The sequence below is a fragment of the Phycodurus eques genome, chromosome 7 (genome assembly GCF_024500275.1).
Source record: "Phycodurus eques isolate BA_2022a chromosome 7, UOR_Pequ_1.1, whole genome shotgun sequence".
Lineage (NCBI taxonomy): Eukaryota > Metazoa > Chordata > Actinopteri > Syngnathiformes > Syngnathidae > Phycodurus > Phycodurus eques.
The window spans coordinates 22,796,269-22,816,892 of record NC_084531.1 but is presented as its reverse complement, the minus strand read 5'-3'; the positions used below and the strand labels follow the sequence as shown (position 1 = coordinate 22,816,892).

Sequence of the window (20,624 nt, the reverse complement as noted above, 5' to 3'; positions counted from 1 at the left end):
TAAGCCCACACCAGTCATGTTGCAAGCCTGATGCATCCACTTTGGAAATCCTTTCAGTCCTCTTCCAAACTGTGAATAATGCCTGAAGCTGATGATTTTGGGAGAAAGTGCTTTCAGCACATCTTACATAGAGAAGGCAGTAGTGCTCCAACAGCACACATAATTGCTCTCCCTCTCTCTGTCGTACTCTTGGTTAAGACAAACTATGCGTGATTGCTATGTTTCAAAGCTCTCGTTTGTTGTGATGGCACTTTGTGTTGTTCAGGTTTTGTCAGTCGAACACTTATTGCATTGTAATTTGGAACGTTTCCATCTGCAATGATAGCTGTTTATTCTATATTTCATTTGAGTCCGCTTACTGAACCATTCTCTCACCAATCTGCCGACTGTGACATCATCAGACATAAAAGATCAGACTCACAGATGTCATATTGCAGTGAGTGCCCAGAGGGTTGTATGTAACAGTTTTGAAGTCCACTGTTATCTTCATGAAGTGCTTCAGACTAGATATAGATGTATCATATTACGTGTCGATGAGTCAGCTCCTGAGTGCTTTTGAACATGATGGTGGCACTGATCACAAAGAGAGGTTTAATAACTGAAATAAATCAATGATTGTGGCAGAACAAGGAACCATGGTCTCCCATGTTATGGATTCAAAGCACCCCCATGGAAATAATATTTTTATGTATATATAATTTGGGGAAATAGTTCATCTAAGCTTCTCAAAAGCTATTCATTAGTTCACGTAATCAGAGCAATTACATTCATACAGAAAGTATTATGTACCATTAAATATTACACTTGTCACTCACTATGTCAATCTTAAACTATAGCCTCCAGCTTACAGAATGATATTAGTTAAGCAATTTCTTCAATTTGTGAAACTTCTCCACTTATCAGTTTAATACTAGGTGGAAAACATTGGTAGGTCGTTAATGTGGGCTATCAAACGAATTAATAAAGACACAAGTACGATAATGTACTTTTCGGGTGAAGCAGTCACTAATGTTTAATTTTTCTCTCGATAGTTTTGAACGCACCACCGCCTGCGTCATCGGTAAATATCCCAGAAGCCTTTTCACCAGGAAGTGAGAGCTTCTCTAGCTCTTTAGTGTTTTGACAATGATGGAGGAAGAAGAATTTGAATTTGCCGATGATTTGGAGGCAATTTTGCATCTCACGCCAGAAGTACAACTAGCGATTGAACAGGTGGCTTTTTGGGGTTTGAAAATAATGACGCTTGAGGCGAATAGTTGACGGATTTTGATAACAAATGACGAAGATGTATCACTCGGTACCTGCTATTTGTGGCGCTAGCATTGTGCTGTGTTATTTGTTTGTTTTTTCCCCCCCGTTAACCCCGTCAGACCAGTGCAAACTGAGAAGTAGGTCGAAAATACTGTCTTCATATATGCTTTAGCTGTGCTTATACTCCTATCCACAGATAAATGTCAACGAGCTAATTTAGCAAGATGGAGACATTTTAATTTGCTCATGTTACTAATCGCCGTTGGTCGGTTTTATATTAATTGAACAAAAAAGGTATATGAATATGACGCGTTGACTAAACTAAGTTTATGTGTTCTCAAGGTCTTTCCAAGTCAAGATCCACTTGATAAAGTAGACTTCAATGCTGTGGAATACATCAACACATTGTTTCCCACCGAACAGGTAAAAGGACAGCAAGCTAACTTTTTTTCTTGCATATGAGTGCATCTGAAAAATGACAATACTGTAGGAAAGTTCGCTGTATTTCAGCGTAACAATTCCGAAAGTGAAACATTCCCTGCATTCCTTGAGTAAAAAAAAAAACAACCCTTACGTCATTTGATGAAAGATGTGTGGTGAGGTTCATGGCTGGTGAGGCACTGACCTGAGTAGTCAGATTTGAACATTTATGAGTCGAACAGAGTGACATGGCAGCCTGATATTAAAATTATTTTCACAAATATATTTGGCCATAGATCTAGAAAGCATATTACCCATTGCAATAGACAGCTGCACTTAACTACAGCCTAGCTGAGCCATTATTTGGAAAATATGTGAAAAATAGCAGCATGGAAATAAAATATAATGCAAATATATATATATTATATTCTGGGCATGCAGAAAGGGCATACAGGTCTACCATTCTGCTGGAACAGTTTTGCTGTGCAACAGGGGAGTTTGAAATACTTCCTATGCTTATTTTTTAGTTATTCTGATGTTTATTGAAAATGCAGCTGAATGGAAAAGGGTTTTAGGGGATGGACAGAGTGGACAAGGGGAAGAGGAGTGCGAACCACAGCAGAACAATAGTTAGACAGTCTAGATGTTTGACCACAAGTAATGTTACAACAGTTAAATCGTATTCTTATTTGTGGATGGAACACCTGTTGAGGACATGCAACAAAGATAAGAGAGGACAGAAAAGGACAGGACAGGATGTGGGAAATGAGCAAGGCAGTGCTACTGATTAGTGGTGTGGTGGGATGCTTTTTATAGTGCCTAAACACCAGTAAGAATCTGTCAGTTGATATCGTAATATAACTTGTTGTTATTGGTCCCAGCACAAACAATTAAAGCTTATAGTGTGTCTATGTAACTTATTATTGAATGAACACCATATCACATGTATGTTAGTTGCTGAGCTGGCACATTGCGGAAGGGTGGGGCTGGCCCCCTCCACCCGCAAGGTGGGGCCATGCCAGCACAGACTTGCTCTTTTAACGAGGAGATGGATAGCGTTCTGTAGAGCTGACTTATGTTGACAGTGTTGCCATAATGTTTTGCAAAATTAAAGACAACCAAACCAAACATTTTATACCTGTGAGAAAATGCCTTTCACAAACCCGATGATCGCTGTTTGGTTCCCAGTCTGTCCCTCTTGCAATGGATAGTCCGCCAGCAGGTGGTATTGCGATCTTCTCTGTACAATTATTTAAGGTATCCGCTCGATTTATCTCTGCTTGTTTAATTCAGGTGTTTTTTTTTAATGGAAATAGAAAAGAAAAAGAAACTTTTGGGGAAATATCTGGCTGTGCAAGTATATATTTTTTGTCATTTTCAGTTTAGGGCAACGTCAGTCACTCGCTTTCTGCCACCAAAAAGTACCCTGCCGCATATTGTTTACAAAAGTTATGGAACGGTTTCTACAAAATGGACAGGTGGAAGATCCTATCATGGCTCTGGAACGTTGTCCCAGTCTACTTGTGTAGGTATCCTATATTGCCATGAGGGGGCTCTGTGAGCCAATAAAATACAACTGGAATCGCAAGATTAATCAAAAAGTTATTTTAGGATTTAACATAAATTGTTTATGTGCCCTGTGCTTGGCTGGCGACCAGTTCAGGGTGTACCCCACCCACCCCTCGCCCAAAGATAGCTGGGATAGGCTCCAGGACGCCCACGACCCTAGTGAGGTTAAGCGGTACAGAAAATGGATGGATGGATAATTCACAGAAACAAATCACATAAATATAGCATGAAACGGATTACATTTTTGAAGACAAATGTTGAAGTGTTGCTTCAATAATCACTTCTTGTTTGTGTAACGTATGATTTTCTTAACCCCCAGTCCCTTGCGAATATTGATGATGTGGTAAACAAGATACGTCTGAAAATAAGGTAAATAAATAAATTCTTGATATTCATTATGCATATATATGTACACACACACACACACACACACAATATAATCATGTTACATTCTTCAGGCGCCTTGATGACAACATCAGGACAGTGGTGAGAGGTCAGACCAATGTGGGGCAGGATGGCAGGCAGGTGAGTTGACGAGTCAAATTTTGCACCGGTTATTTTCAGCCTAAAAGACTAAGTATTTGTGACTGTTAAAGGAGCTATTGTATTACTTTAAATTTACTTGTTAATTTATTTTATTAATTACTGTAACACACTATTGCTTTGCCCAAAGTCAGCTGGGATAGGCTTCAGCGTGCCCAGGTGTCGACTGTCTGAAAAACCTTGCACATTCTATACAAAATGTATTGTTATCCTGTAGTGCAAATAATGTCTCATTTGAAATATTTAACACTTCCATCCATCCATTTTCTGAGCCGCTTCTCCTCACAAGGGTCGTGGGTGTGCTGGAGCCTATCCCAGCTAGCATCGGGCAGGAGGCGGGGTAAACCCTGAACTGGTTGCCAGCCAATCGCAGGGCACATACATACAAACAAACAACTATTCGCTCTCACAGTCACACCTACGGGTAATTTAGAGTCGTCAATTAACCTACCATGCATGTTTTTGGGATGTGGGAGGAAAACGGAGTGCCCAGAGAAACCCACGCAGGCACGGGAAGAACATGCAAACTCCACACAGGCGGGGCCGGGGATTGAACCTAGGTCCTCAGAACTGTGAGGCAGACGCTCTACCCCGTCATCCACCGTGCCGTATTTAACACTTTAATTTCTTAAATTACTGTCCAGTTGTTATTAATGCATTGATTTAATTTAATTTCAAGTCTCACTTTCAAAGATGGATACACACCAATGTTTTAAATCTTAACCAATTTTCAACATGACAGACCCCACATGTGCCGAAAAAAAATTTGTCACGTGTGTTCTTACTCCTTTTGTAGTGTTTAATGTACTCGAGATGACCAGCACACCACACACGTGACCATATGTTCACAGATAAATTGCAGTCTCCTCCCCTGAACCAAAAGTTTGGTGTAGTACTGAACTAGACTGTACTGTGAGAGGCGGCATGGCGTAGTAAAAGAAGAAATCAAAGATCCTTGGCTGGCTGTTAGAATATCTTAACAACTAGCTTGTGGATGTAAACTCTTCTCCTTGTTGTTTTTATTCTGGTGAAGGACTTTAAAACACTTAACAGAACCAGTCGCTCCTCTATTTGTTTATGGCAACCGTCACTTTCTAATCTGCTGTTGTTCTGTTTCATGTCTCAATCATAAAGTCAGTGGCTCAGCTGAACGCTGTGTTGACCGCACGCGAGAATTTGCAAAATCTGTTTAACATTTGCGATTGCCGTCAGTCCCAACTGTTTTCAAAGCGGGTGGAAGAGGAAAAATCTCTGAGCACACCCAACAACACATAATATTTTCTCCTTATAATCCCTCATAGACATCTGAGACTTGAACTTTTGCTCAAATACTCAAAATTGGCCTGATTGCTGGTGTGTATATCCATCTTAAGGAGTAAGACACAAAGACAAATGTAAAATATTTTACCGGATATTATACTTGAGACAGAGAAATATCATATTCAATGTTAAACATCCGTTATATGGACAGTTAAAGGCTCTCAACTTTATCCATCTCCTGGAGTCATGATGGAGCAAGTGGTCATGGATGTTCTCATCTCTGGAAAACCAGGGATCCTTCTTGCTTTCCCTTTCCTTTGTCTACACTGCAACCCATGGAAAAGGACATGATGACTCAGATTCATCCCCATTGCGCAAACTGTACCTTTTTACAAAAAACATGTCTGGGAAATATTTCCCCTTGTGTATACTTTAGTAAAAACCCAGGCCTTCTTGTAAGAGCGTGATGGAAAAGACAAGCCCCTGCATATTTCATTCAAGCCTTTTCCCAGTCAAGGGTTTGTGGTTTAAAGGGAACATGACACCTGACGGTTGAGCCATGAAGGTTCTGAAAAGTAGACTTCATTTGGTGTGTGTTGTCTTCTGGGTGTCTGCCCTTGTGGCCATGTCTTTTCCAGTTTGCTACTGTTTGGAAGCGGAAACACTTTAGTACAACCCCAGACGAATAACATTATCAGGTTGCACATACACAATAACTTGAGGTTGTTTTTCCTAGGCCACGAAGCATTTCCAACATTTCCAGAGGGAAAATCTTTTCTGCAGATGGAAAGAAGGAAAGGTGCTCTTTTCAGGATGAAGATTGAGACATAACGGCCCCACTAGAATAAAACCATCAGCAATGTTGTCTACCACACTTATTTACTAAGCGAAATGTGACCGTTGGTTAAGACTGAAGGAACTAACTCTTATGAACTATAGGGAGTTGACTCCTATTATGCAGCAGGATTAATGAACACCCTGCTATTCTGGTGGTATAGTACCCTTAATCTGGGTTGGAACCCGGTATAAAAAATAAAATAAAAAAAAACTGTACACTAACAGTGACACCAAAAAGCCAAGCCCTTTGAAATGGAAGTCATATACAACTGAAGTTATGCCATTCTCCATGACTCTAGTCATAATTTTTCCAGAATAGAATCTCACACAGGTGCCCCATTCCAATTCTTCTGGTGCCTCACCCAGCTCTGGGGTCAATCTTACAGGGGTAAGAACCACACCCGCCACAGAGCCCTCTTGACTAACCCGCATACGCAGACACTATGGCTCTATAGAAGGCCACAACTCTGTATGTAGTCCATGGTCAGGTTTTGTGCTCAGAGTTCAGTGATAAACGGCGTCAGAATTGTGAGCTTTAGCTGTTTTGGCCAACTGTGGTGAAAGGTAGAGGTAATGTCATTGAGAATGTGATCACTATGGCTGTGTGTCCACAGCCTGCCTTGGAAGCCTGGTTATTTGGCTGCTGTACATTTTCTTAACCCAATACAGTTAGGTTCAAATCCAGGTTGAGGCTGGAGGGTTGGTGTTTTTAAAAAAATTTTTTGTATTTATTATCCATCCATCCATTTTCTGTACCGCTTATCCCCACTAGGATCGCGGGCGTGCTGGACCCCGTCCCAGCTATTTCGGGCGTGAGGCGGGGTACACCCTGAACTCTGGTCGCCAGCCAATCGCAGGGCACACAGAAACAACCATTAGCATGAGATGTCATAACATGTATTATATTCCTTATAATACCTCAAGAGGAACTTCAACTCACACACTGCCGTATATTTTGTGTTGCACAGCACACAGAGAACTACATAACACACAACCAGGCATGCAAGGAGAGATGTCAGAGTGAAAGGTGTCCAAGTCATTGCAAATTTAAAGATGAGCTGTTGCAAATATCATAATGAACATGCTATTGCTAGTGCACAATTGCAAATTCTGCCATATTGTACACACTGTGTCCCTGCTTGCTCCTTGCATGTGTTGGATTAATAGCCTTTCCCCGTCCAGATTTTCTACTTGTGTGCGTGCTCTTTATGTTGTTGTATGTATGTTATTTAAACACACTGCATCAAAAACGTTGAGGGGCCTTTTCGTCCAAAAATAATAATAAAAAAAAATAATAAATTCACATTCATATTTAATGTTACATTTTAATATTTTATATTGTCAGAAACAGCAGTTCAGAAAGTTTTACCTTCGACACGTATCATCCCCGTCCTCCGTCTTTGACGGATCTAGTTATTTATTTCTTTTAACACTGAATCAGTTCTTTTGTGCCTTTCTAACAATGTGCTTTCTGCACTTCTCATTTAAAGTAACATCTGAGACACAAGCAGGAGCAGCATTATGCATTAGTTTTTCAGTTATGTGTCGTGATTTGAAGATAAGAATCTTATCAGATGCGACTGTGCTTCAATTGCTTTTACAGACTAAGTATGGAGGGGGGTGTTTTTGCAATAATCCTTTTTTTTGTGTATGTAAAGTGGATTACTTAAAAATGCCTGCATTAAACACTATGCTAGGGAAATGTTTCAACTCTCACAATAATTCCAGAAGGTTGTTTGATTTATATGGTGTTTAAGTCAAGTTGAGAACCCTGTATTTTAAATTCATGTCAATGAGTTAATACATTCTCTGGCTTGTTTAAGCATTTTGATTCTCCCATTCAAAATACTTCAATACACACTATATGTGATGGGAGGTGCTGCGAAGGCACACACTGTCGTGTTTGTGTGGAAAGGCAGATAGCATCTCGGGCATGAAGGCGCCTGCTGGGCAGTGGTCTCCCTCTGCTTTCCTTGAGGCTAAATACAGGAAATGAGCACTAGGCAGCAAGCCAGATTGATTCGGCTGAGTCTGCATGAGTGACAATTGCAGCCTTCAAGGCTCTTGGCTCCTCTGGATGTACAGATTTTCTTTAAGATCACCTACAGGGAAGTTCTTTAAAATTATAGGAAACTCTCATTCATTCAACTGCCAGATCAACTCGCGGACTTGCAGTTTACATTCGTTTTTCTAGCTTTTTAAATGTTCTTTATTGCAGGGGCATATTAGGGCTACAAAAGGGGAAAAAAACCTCATTAACACTGTAATGAAATTAATCGATCAATCAATATCCTTTATTTAACCAGGTCTGTTTCGATGATCATCGATCACATCCTACAAAAGAAGCAATTTAAGTCTGTATAATTTTAGCTAAGGAACTGACACAGCTGTTTATCAAATCACATTTAACTGACTCATAATCATGTTGATGTGTCAAAAAACTCATACTAAAGTGTACATTGACAAGACGTTCAACTATCTTAATGCAGGTTTTGGTTTAGTTTTTTTTCTTGTAATAAAAATTATTTTGATCAAAAAATCTTCTCATATTGTAATGGCTTTCTATGACTTTTTTTTCTTGTAGTATACTAAATTAAAAGTGGTCATAGGGTCCACACACAGCTCTCCACCTATATTACAATTAGAAGTCTTCACATAATGTTATGTTAATGCACTGGCCTTCCCAGGATGTTATCAGGTTGTACCTTACTCTTGCAACAAGCTCCTTGGAAAAATAGTCACAGAATGATGTCAAAGACACAGGTGAACTATAAAATACTTTGTGGGACTAATATCGTCTCTCCTGTTTCCTTGGTGATCTTCAATACATAGACTTTCTTAAAGCACATGAAAGTGTAGGTTTTAACTCTCCATTAGTGTTGTTATACTGTGGCTCCCAATGACTTGAGGAAGCAAAGATACAGCTTGCACTGATTTTAAATGGGTATTTACTGTGTGTGTATATATAGACACTTTTCTCTGTTGTGTGTGCACAGCTCATGCCAGCTGTTAAACATCTGCGCGTGTGCTAGCATTTGTATGTTGCATATTTGTATGGTTGTGCCATCTTCCCATTGTAGTACATGTACAATGAATTCATAAAGTAATCCTACCCCTTCCATTTCTTCCCACCTTTGTAGAAATAGATCGATAGCTTATTAATTCTGTGAGGGGAAATATTTGTTTTGTAAGTTATTTTGGTTAATAATAATACATTCCATATGCTAAAACTCTATTTTAAAAATACGATAAAAGGTACCACTCCTTCTCTAAAATGATGAAGAAAAAACAAGATTCCAACAGCTTTAGCATATTTAATAATAATCAAATGTTACATTACATTAACACAAGCTGAATTTAAAAGCGCATTTGACATTAATCACTAAAAGGACAAATGTGTGGGACAACCAGGACTTGGTGTAAGAGTGAGTGTAGCATGAGATGTCATAACATTTGTTTTTAAGCTAACATATTAGAGGACAATGTTTATGATGATGAAATATTTCAACAACAGCCTAGCTGTTTTTCGACTTTAACTTTGTATTATTAAATAGATTCTGCTATCAAAACTGCAAATTATCTCTTTAACCTCGATAGTCACAGTCCTCATGTTGAGCTTGTTCTCATGGCCCTTTGCCTGGTTTGAGTCTGTGCCCGGTCGGCCAATTAGACTGAGGATGACATTGCAGGCAGGATAATTTTTTTACTTGGAGCCATAGCTCATTGCAAGAGTGAATAAAAGTCATCCCTGCAAATCACACCCAGACTTTGATACCAGGACTGAAATACAGTCCTGGTATCAAAGTCGCACAACCATGCACCCAGTTTATGATCATAGAAAACAAACCAAATTTCAAGTGTTGTTTCGTTTGTAACATATACTATGGTAGTGTTATTTAGACTGCTGCCAATTTGGCACACAGTCTCCTGTACTTTAGACCAATTATGGCTACCAGCTGTATGTTGTAGTTGAAATTATTGCTTCATTACTCTGTATGCCATAGCAACCAACCTCACATGTTGCCAGAACTACCGCCCACTCCCAAAGCAAATCACACCATCCCCCAACACGCTAAGATATGTGGTAAATTGCTATAACATTACCTACATTAAGACAGAGTTTGGATGGAGAACAAAATCCTAACCTTTTATAATAGCTTCAACAGTTTAGATAGATGCTGTGTGAATGTATCATGAACTCAAGTTTCAGTGTCCATACAAATAACTGGCGATGCAAGGAGGATCTGGTGTTTATGAGGTGGTTTAATAATTTAAAAAAAAAAACATATTTTTATGCGTTGTGCTTATTAATTTGTTAAATGTGAATTGATGATTCAATTCCAAGTCCCATTCTGTATTCACTCACAATTGTTAGCTATCAAAACACCTGAATAGCTTCTATTTTTTAATTGTAATTATTATTATTTTTTAATCTTTTTTTAATATTGATGCATGTGATATGTGCAGGCTTTGGAAGAGGCCCAGATAGCAATTCAGCAGCTTTTTGGAAAAATCAAAGACATCAAGGACAAGGCAGAGAAGTCTGAACAAATGGTATGTATGCACACACACAGACAACAAGGGAAGTTCAATCTGCACCTTCTGTCAGTTATAATAAATAACACTGGGCAGCCTTTGTGTGAGTCTGTTGTGTGTTAGGGGAAGGTTTAGAATGTGGAGTGAGTTAAGGAAGGATTGGAAGTGGAGGTTAGACCCTCCCTCAAGATTTCTAAGTAATGAGTTCTCAGATCGGCATATCTGTTGCTCTTTATGTTAGCTGTGTTTCCCGATCTGAAAAACAAATTTTCTTGCCTGCCGTTTTGTTCCCTGCATTTGCTTTGTTTCTGTCTCGTTTCTTGTCCCGCCCCTACCTTTGATTTGTCCAACCTTCTTGACTCCTTCTTTTTCTTCCGTAGGTCAAAGAGATTACCAGGGACATAAAGCAGTTAGACCATGCGAAGCGCCACCTCACTACATCCATCACCACACTGAACCACCTGCATATGTTAGTGGGAGGCGTGGACTCTTTAGAGTGGGTACAACTATCTTGCACATAAAAACACCTTTGATTTATTACCAAATGTGGGCTGATCAAATCAGTTCAGCGAACATGCAAATATGCGCCTTTTTTACCTGCATATCACGCATTATAATTGTGTATTTTTAAAAACATTTAGAATGGGATTGTATATATTATATTATACAATGTGATTTTGCACCAATACTCATAGATAATTTTACACTTGAGACTATGTGAGTCCCAGGATGCATGTCATGGGAACAATTGAGTCTCTGCAATTTATCATCACGGAATACAGATATAGTAATCATCCGCTATATCACGGTTCTTGCTTCGCGGTCCCACTATATTGCTGATTTTTATTGAAGTTGTTCCTCTTTTTTAGACTGTTTTTACAATATTTTTGTTATCCATTGCTCTTGTTCAAAATACAGTGTTATGTGTTTAGGCCTGCCACGATAGCAAATTTTTTTAGAGCAATATACTAAATAAAAAAAAAAATTCCAACAACATTATATAACCATACATAACTTTCCTTAAAGTGCCTCAGTTGTGTGAATCTAAAGCCATTTCGCTGGTGGCTCGCTGCGCCGTGATGATGTTTTATGTGTCCCTGCTAATTTCTGTGCGTCTCAAACGCAGGATGCACATCAAACGAGATCCCTGATACTAATGGTGGTCAATTGGTCAACAGTAGACTATAAATTTTTTGCTCTTAATTTGTTTCGCTTTGATGGAACTGACAAATATTCTGAACCGCTTATCCTCACGCGGGTCGCAGGCATGCTGGAGCCTATCCCAGCTATCTTCGGGCGAGAGGCGGGGTACACCCTGAACTGGTCGCCAACCAATTGCAGGCCACATAGAAACAAACAACCATTCACACTCGCATTCACACCTACGGGCAATTTAGAGTCTTCAATGAGCCTACCGTGCATGTTTTTGGGATGTGGGAGGGAACCGGAGTACCCGGAGAAAAGCCACACAGGCACCGGGAGAACATTCAAACGCCACACAGGTGGGGCCGGGATTTGAACCCCGGGCCTCAGAACTGTGAGGCAGATGTGCTAACCCACCGTGCCCCGTACGTGCGTGCGTGTAAATTTTGATCAGTAATCCAGCCAACTCTGAACACATTTGTTAATTTTGAATCTTGTTTTGATGACAAAAATTTAATCAGTACTAACAAGTCATTTAATCTAATATTTGAGTTGTATTTACATGTTAGAGTGATGCTGAATCTTTTTCAGTTATTTTTGTTGAATGACCTTGACAGTGATAAAAATAAATAATTTAGGCATGTATGCATGTGTTCCAGGGCCATGACCAGAAAAAGGCAGTATGGTGAGGTGGCCAATCTCCTGCAAGGAGTGGTAAACGTACTTGAGCACTTCCACAAGTATATGGGCATACCACAGATCAGACAGCTCTCTGAGAGGTACTGTACCTCATACTTGGTATGTGTATGCACAGTTGCTTATGTCTTCTGCACGGAACAATTCTTCTAGATTATGTATCTTGTATGGAAAGTTATGGCCTCATTTAACAACAGTTCTAGAATCAAATGAGACAAGGCCATATCCAAGTTCAGAGTAGAGTTGATCCGCCTAATCTGGAAAGATGACCATCTGGTCTGCTTTGGCCGAGGTGTGGCAGACAGTGTTGAATACCAAACAACAGCTGCACGGAAGAAGTGACTCTGCAGGAAAAACAGATGATGGAGAAAGTAAAGAAATATGAGAGGGGGAAGTAATGAATGCAGATAGACTAGACAGAACAGGTTAATAGCGTGAAGCACAACAGAAAACTGAACGAATGAAGCTTTTAAAATATTTGAGTACAGATTGGACAAGCAAAAATGTGTATTTTTATTATTTAACTGACTTTTCTCCCTTTTCTTCCACTTTGGCAAAAGGAAATTAGTGAACCTTTGTGGAATTGTCAATCGAAAGTGAACATTATTGTATTTGTTAACGACCATTTTTTATGCATATCAGAACAATTCAGTTTTGTTGAGCAACTTTTACAGTATATACAAAGGATCATTAACTTTTAGAGGGTGCCTGATTTGGAAAAAAACATCAATATACTATGTTTCAGACTCTGAATGACCTCTACTTATCAGTCCGAGATATGACACACTGAAATTGACACAATAGCTTAGAGTTTTTAGAGTTATTCATTTGAGTTTACAAATCTTGGAAACAGCTTCAGAATAAATATGTTGTTAATGGGAGCATAGAGAAATATGACACATTTTGAAAACTCTTGACACCTCCACTGTGAATTTCCTCTTTGATTTGTGTAGAGTAAAAGCAGCACAGAGTGAGTTGGGCACTCAGATCCTGGCAGATTTTGAAGAAGCGTTCCCATCGCAGGGCTCCAAGGTAAACACATGCCACATGACATCTTATCAAATGTGTTTTCAGACACTTTTAGGTTTGTTCTCCTAAAAATCTTAAAAATAAAAGCCACAGTGTTCTTGATCTTTTTTTCGCCACAGAGGCCCGGTGGGCCAAGTAATGTGTTAAGGGATGCCTGTCTGGTTGCAAATGTTCTTGACCCACGCATCAAACAGGAGATAATCAAAAAGTTCATCCGGCAGCAGCTCTCTGAGTACCTTGTGCTCTTTCAGGAAAACCAAGATGTGCGTAAACACTCAGAAACAAACAACTCTTAACCTACTTATAGTTTGGTTTAAAGAAGGCTTAATGACTCATATTTTTGAATGATAGCGCGCAAGAACAAAGTGTTTTACAAAATGTTTTAGGTTGCGTGGTTAGACAAGATTGATCGCCGCTATGCCTGGATCAAGCGGCAACTCGTTGACTACGAAGAAAAATACGGACGCATGTTTCCAGAGGAGTGGTGCATGACAGAACGTATTGCAGTGGAATTCTGCCACGTCACCAGGTAAATTTAAAAAAACCCTTTTCCTTGACTGATGACTGTACAAAGGCCTTCATTTTTTAACAATAGACTGATTAGATCAGAATCTAATTAAATAGTCAATTACTGGCAGAAAATGAAAAAGGAATACGGGAAAGTGAAGCACAATGGTGTCATGTGCTTGTTGTGTCTTTGATTCTGGCCAATTTTCAGTTCAATTGATATAAGTGGCCTTCTTGAGCAGTGACCGAACAGCGAAATAGTTCAGTCTTTCTTTTTCAGTTTGAGAGCCAAAGGAGTTGGAATATTTTCGGTTTGCTCTTGGATTTAACGGTTTATAAAAGTGAAATTAATATTGAAAAATGTAAAACTGACAAAAGTAAAAGCATGTTTATTGTAAGAAGAGTAAGAATAGGCTGCTCATATTTTCTCTAATATCAAACTAACTACTGTCAAAGAAAAAAAATATATAGCAAAACAAAAATAGGCACCTGGCTATTATACCTATGGGAGATGAAAGTGGAAACAAGCGCATATAGCTGATTAATTGAGGGTTTCTCATACTTTGGGGGGCTAGGGACCCCTGAGAAGGGTGAAAACCTTTCTAAGTACATTAACCTCATGCAGATTTTATTTATTTATTTTTCCTCTCCGAAACCGCCATAGAGATCATCACGAATATACTGTATTTCTAACCTAAATACTTTAAGGTAACGTATGGAAAATTTACTTTTTCATTGCTTGTATGTATATTTAGACTGGTGCTCTGCTCAATATGCAGCCTCCTTGCTCCACTCCGAGCTGTCATGGTAATGAAATCCATACTTGGCATTGCACCAGCAGTTTATGGGGTGGGTATAACTGTCTTGCATTAGACAGGGCCCCCTCAAAACAGGCTACTTTTAGCAAGACAAAAAGTAAGGTGTGGTTTACTGTTTACTGTAATGGGTTTTCCTTTTCTGTAGTTTGACTAACAAATGTCAGTCAAGTTTTATACCAATAAGCTTAAATTAATACACAAGGTCCATTTCTAATTACCAGTATTAGGACTGGTGCAGTCTTAATTAACCCAGGTCTTTTTGAAACTGGTTTATATCTTAAATATTACTTAAGCCTCAATATATAAAACTTTTAAAGCTATAGTACTGGATGTAACTTTTTTTTAACCAATTGAGTGTGGCTTTTTGTGCTCCACTGAGCCCCTCTATGTTCTGAACAAAACAAAACTCCACCTACGGTAACTGTAACTCAAAGTTTAGCCAATTTTGTTTCTGAATTGCTTGAAGAGGACAGTCTTAAATACAGTACAAAATGCTACAGCTCAGACGTAATCTAGGAGCTGTGCGCCAAGTGTGTCACAATCATATCAGGTTTATTTTTGCCCAATTGCGATTTAGATTTATTGGAAGAAAGCTGGGACAGGGACAGGGTCCCAGCTTAGCCTCACTTGACCCGAGTGAGGCTAAGTGGTACAGAAAATGGATGGATGGATGGTTCGGATAACCTATTTTCGCAGTGGTTCGCATAACTTCATCATTTTTTTGGCAAAATAGTTTGAGAATGGTGGGACTAATTAAGAGTGCTATGATTTTGTTTTCCCCCTCTCTCTCTTTCCCCCCACATGTAGTATACAGTGGATCCCCGCATATTCGGTTTGGCATTTGTAAATTTACCTATTAACCATTTGTGGCTCATGCCAAAGCATTAAATGTATTACTTTTGCACCATCTTCTGGCATTTTGGGGCCAAGGAACTATGTGAAAGTGAATTGAAGAGATCATTTAGACAATAATATTTTTTGCCACCATCTTGTGGCATATTAGTGCCAAGCATCTGTGTTGAATTGAGTTGAGTAGTTTCAATTAGATAAAATTAGTGCTTTGCTGCCATCTTCTTGCATTTATGAATTATAAACCCTTTGGGGAAGGGGCATTAATGACTCACAGATTTTAACTATTCGCTGCAGGGCTTGGCCCCTATCACCTGCAAATAACGGGGGGAGTACTGTACCTCTAACGGGCAAATCATTCATCCATTTGTCATCCATGTGTCAACTTCTTTGTTTGTTTTCCAAAAGAGCTGAGCTTTCCAAAGTAATGAGAACACGAGCCAAGGAGATCGAAGTGAAGCTGCTTTTATTTGCCATTCAGAGGACCACAAACTTTGAAAGTCTGCTGGCAAAACGTTTTACAGGATGCACATTGACTGATGCCCCTGTGGTAAGAACTAGCACAGGCACAGATATTCTTTCTATTCTTACGTATTGTAAATTGTTAGACAGAATTCTCTGTCTCTCTATCTCTCCTTGCGGGCAGTGTGGTAGGGCCTTAGAGCATTTTTTTTTTTCTTCATAAAATCCCAATTTCCCCGTCCCTTAGTAAAAGCACATGACAATGACATTGTTCAAAAAAGGTTTTGCTATTTTTTTCCCCCCCAACTTCTTTTCCTGCTTTATTTCTCCTAATACAATTTTCCCCAGCAATAACGTGCATCAACTTTCACAGAATAATAGAAATCAATATTATTCAGTAATGTGAATATAAATGGTTCTTGGTAAAAATTTCCATTTTTCATAACAGATTTAAACACAATTCTCAATAAATTAACGTTAGACTTTACACCGATCTGATCAGCCTGATTGGTATCGGCCGATAATTAGTATTTTATGTTGATCGGCTCCGCAAAAGTAATTTGCAATAAAATCTTGTATTCCGTTACCACCGCATCCGTTTTTTACGATCACTGGGCTTCATCTTGTCAACTCAAATGTGACCGAATACACTTGTTACCGTGGCAACAACAACAGCAGTGGATCACGGCGTGTGTTTATAAGAACAAAATGGGGAAAAACGTGTGTTGGTGGTCACCGGTTCTCGGGAGAGGACGTTCGTTTAAGGTTTGCTTGAGGTATGTTCACATACTTTTAATACGATACGGTTCGCAAGAAGGCAACAAAACGTTATGTAGCCTAGCAACTAACGGTTGTACTTAAACATGCCCGCATTCTGTCGAATCATACTCTAAAGATTTGGTGTGTGTGAAGTAATTTAATTACAATAAAGTAATTTAATTACAGTAAGTTAGCAGCCATTATTTCTGTCATGTTGTAATGTTGGTTTGACCTGACTGATTAGAATGCATGATCTGACTAGAGCAGTGATTTCCAACCTTTATGGAGCCAAGGCACATATTTTACAATTGAAAAATCTCATGGCACACCAACAAACAAAAATGTCACAAAAAGTGGATACATTAATTACTGTATGCACTTCCTGCCATCTAATAGAAGACGATTCATTTGTTCTATCTGTCACTATGCCTCACTGGCATAAATAGATGAACAAAGATGCAATATATTTTTTTGAGCAATTATGTACACAAGTATATGCAGTAATTGAACAAGTCATTTAAATAGACACATTGCTCCATCTTGTTATCGGATCGGTGCTCGGTTATTGATCCTGATCGTGTAAAGCCTAATTAACGTGTAACATGTTCAACAATTTAACATACTAAAACTGCACTGTCCCGCGACCCTTGTTGAGGATAAGTGGTACGGAAGATGAATGAATGAAAAATGCACTGTCGTATGTACAGTATAAGAATTGCACTTTCTCCAGTTCTTGTCTTGCGGACGTTTCTCATGTAAAGTTACACAGGTGAGGCAAGGTGACTTTGGCAAATGATTTGTGGCTTGGAAGCACACATCTCAGGTTACGTATCCAACATGTCGATAAATCATTGCTTTTGCAATATATAAATGGACACGGTTACTTTCCACCAGGCTTCTTTCATGTCAAATGGAATACAATTGGAAAATGACTCCACTCATGATGCCTGTTTCTGAACACAAGTTTTGTCTTTTTTTTTTTTTAAGTCGAAGAGGGTAGGAGAAGTCGTTAAAGTGACAAAGTTCCTAATTTGCCAGGACTGACTCTGCTTTGGTAAACTAGCTCCACTCTAGCAACCATGTTGTTAGCGGAAGCAGAGCATGGCAGCAGGGACGTACTTTGAAGTACAGTAGTGGCTAACAATAAAAGAATCATCCTGACAAACTTTGTATTATTTGATCAAATTATTTGACCGCCCAGCCCTAACTGCATTGTTAAAATTTCAATGTTGGTGCCTCATGGTCCTAATTGTAATTCTCAAAATATGGAATTCTCCCAACATGTGCACAATCACAGTGTTTTCTGTGCATTTTTCTAGGGAAGCTTTCTACTGTATGTCATTTGGTTGTTTACCAATAATGGACAGATCATGATTGGAAAAGGTTTTGTGTGGCCAAAACAAGGCTTTGTACTTCTGAAAATATTTTAGCTCCGCAGAGGTTCTTTCGTTGAGTTTATACGAGTTTGGTTCTGTACACTTTTGCAGGGTGGGATTTTATAATTGGAGGTGACATGAAGGTCTTCCAATGAAAATGGACGGTGTGGAAAGTGGATACATTATCCTTCAGATAATTGTCTATAAATGTTAATAAATGATTTCTCCAGTTCCTAGAATTGTGTGACATAGATTGAGCTGTACAACCAAAATAATTTTGTTTTCTGTGCAGAAGAAGAGGCCAGAGAGCCCTTTAGACCCCTCTAATCCTTTCTTGGAGGATGATCAAGGTGAAGATGAGGGTACTCAGAAAGATGACAAGGATGATGATCTGGCAAAGGTGGGATAAACTCCAATAAAAACTTTTACTGCACTCACTGTACAGTATATTTCCCATTCAGTAGCTTTACTAATAACTGGGTTCTTTTTGGCAAATTTATCCTGCAGAAGTGTTCTGTACGTACTACACACATTCTGTACTACATAATGGCCCCATCAACTGTGTTGCTGCTGCTAGTGGTTTATTAGCAGAAGGGTTATTCATGTATTGTATGAATTTGGCATTAACTGGTGAATTTAGTTAACTTTAACTTTTTTTTTATTTTTTTTTTATAAATAATAAAATGTGTGAATGTTTATTCCACTTAATAGTGAGATGCATTTGCGTCAATGGACAGGATGCAAAATATTATTTTTTGATTGATGTTTCAATAGCTACTTATCTAAACAAATCTTCGTCGTTTGTCTTAATGATTGTGTTTCTTGCATTCCTGTAGCCCAGAAAACCAAAGGCTCCTGATAATCCTTTCCACGGCATCATCTCCAAGTGCTTTGAACCCCATCTGTATGTCTACATAGAATCTCAAGACAAGTGAGCAACAAACATGTTTATGCTTTATATACATACAGTGCCCGCCCCCTTCCTGATTTATTTTTGTGTCATGTTTGTCACACTTAAATGTTTCCCATCATCAAACAAATTAAATTACTAGTCAAAGACAATACAAGTAAAGACAACATTTTTAAATGGTTTTAATTATTGAAGGAGAAAAAAAAATCCAAACCTTCATGGACCTGTGTGAAAAATGTGATTGCCCACCCACCCGTTACAACATAACTGTGGTTTATCATGCCTGAGTTCAATTTCTCTAGCCACACTGAGGCCTAATACTGCCACACCTGTTCTCAATCAATAAATCACTTAAATAGGACCTGCCAGACAAAGTAGACCAAAAGATCCTCAAAAGCTAGACATCATGCTGAGATCTAAAGAAATTAAGGAACAAATTAGAAAGAAAGTGAGATCTGTCAGTGTGGGAAAGGTTATAAAGCCATTTCTAAAAATTTAGGACTCCAGTGAACCACAGTGAGAGCCATTATCCTCAAATGGCGAAAACATAGAACAGTGGCGAACCTTCCCAGGAGTGGCCGGCCGACCAAAATAAAATTAAAAAAAATAAAAACACACCAACATCCAACGGACTGCAGGGCCTCATTTGCCTCAGTTAAGGTCAATCAGTGTTCATGACTCCACCATAAGAAAAGGACTGGGCAAAAATGGCCTGCAAGGCAGAGTTCCAAGACGAAAACCACTGCTGAGGAAAAAGAACATTAAGGCTCATGTCAATTTTGCCAGAAGACATCTTGATGATCCCCAAGACTTTTGGGGAAAATACTCTGTGGTCTGACGAGACAAAAGTTGAACTTTTTGGAAGGTGTGTTTACCATTACATCTGGCGTAAAAGTAACACCGCATTTCAGAAAAAGAACATCATCCCAACAGTAAAATATGGTGGTGGTAGTGTGATGGTCTGGGGCTGTTTTGCTGCTTCAGGACTTGAAAGACTTGCTGTGATAAATGGAAACATGAATTCTACTGTCTTCCAAAAAATCCTGAAGGAGAATGTCTGGCCATCTGTTCATGACCTCAAGCTGAAACACACTTGAGTTCTGCAGCAGGAGAATGACCCAAAACACTCCAGAAAGTCCACCTCTGAATGGCGGGAAAAAAACAAAATGAAGACTTTGGAATGGCCTAGCCAAGTCCTGACCTGAATCCTGTTGAGATTCTCTGGCATGACCTTAAAAAGGCGGTTCAAGCTCCAAAACCCTCCAATGTGGCTGAATTACAACAATTCTGCAAAGATGAGTGGGCCCAAATTCCTCCACAACTTTATAAGAAACCCATTGCAAGTTATCGCAAACGCTTGATCGCAGTTGTTGGTGCTAAGGTTGGGCCAACCAGTTATTAGGTTTAGGGGGCAATCACGTTTTCACACAGGGCCATGGAGGTTTGGATTTTTTTTCTCCCTTAATGATAAAAACCTTAATTTCAACACTGCATTTTGTGTTTACTTGTGTTTTCTTTGACTAATATTTAAATGTGTTTGATGGGAAACATTTCAGTGTGACAAACATACAAAAGAAATAAGAAATCAGAAAGGCGGCAAACACTTTTTATCCACGCCACTGTATAAATGTATAAACAGGGACTGATTGTGGATAAAGT

At 39.0% G+C, this 20,624-nt stretch overlaps 1 protein-coding gene across 3 annotated transcripts in view; it reads left to right on the top strand.

The window, feature by feature from the left end:
• Positions 1-1,088: 1,088 nt before the first annotated feature.
• The window catches only part of vps53 (VPS53 subunit of GARP complex), a 30,281-nt gene continuing 10,745 nt past the window's right edge, over positions 1,089-20,624 (top strand). Inside the window, exons 1-13 of one of the 3 annotated variants that reach the window (XM_061681942.1) lie at positions 1,089-1,212; positions 1,594-1,674; positions 3,560-3,609; positions 3,699-3,765; positions 10,348-10,434; positions 10,797-10,912; positions 12,219-12,338; positions 13,209-13,287; positions 13,404-13,547; positions 13,671-13,813; positions 15,867-16,008; positions 18,351-18,455; positions 18,892-18,986. In XM_061681942.1, coding sequence (XP_061537926.1) covers positions 1,126-1,212; positions 1,594-1,674; positions 3,560-3,609; positions 3,699-3,765; positions 10,348-10,434; positions 10,797-10,912; positions 12,219-12,338; positions 13,209-13,287; positions 13,404-13,547; positions 13,671-13,813; positions 15,867-16,008; positions 18,351-18,455; positions 18,892-18,986 — 1,316 coding nt within the window. In that variant the 5' untranslated portion in view covers positions 1,089-1,125. Of the gene's footprint in view, positions 1,213-1,593; positions 1,675-3,559; positions 3,610-3,698; positions 3,766-10,347; positions 10,435-10,796; positions 10,913-12,218; positions 12,339-13,208; positions 13,288-13,403; positions 13,548-13,670; positions 13,814-15,866; positions 16,009-18,347; positions 18,456-18,891; positions 18,987-20,624 lie in introns of all 3 variants that reach the window. The other 2 variants (XM_061681941.1, XM_061681943.1) reach the window with 2 other exon arrangements.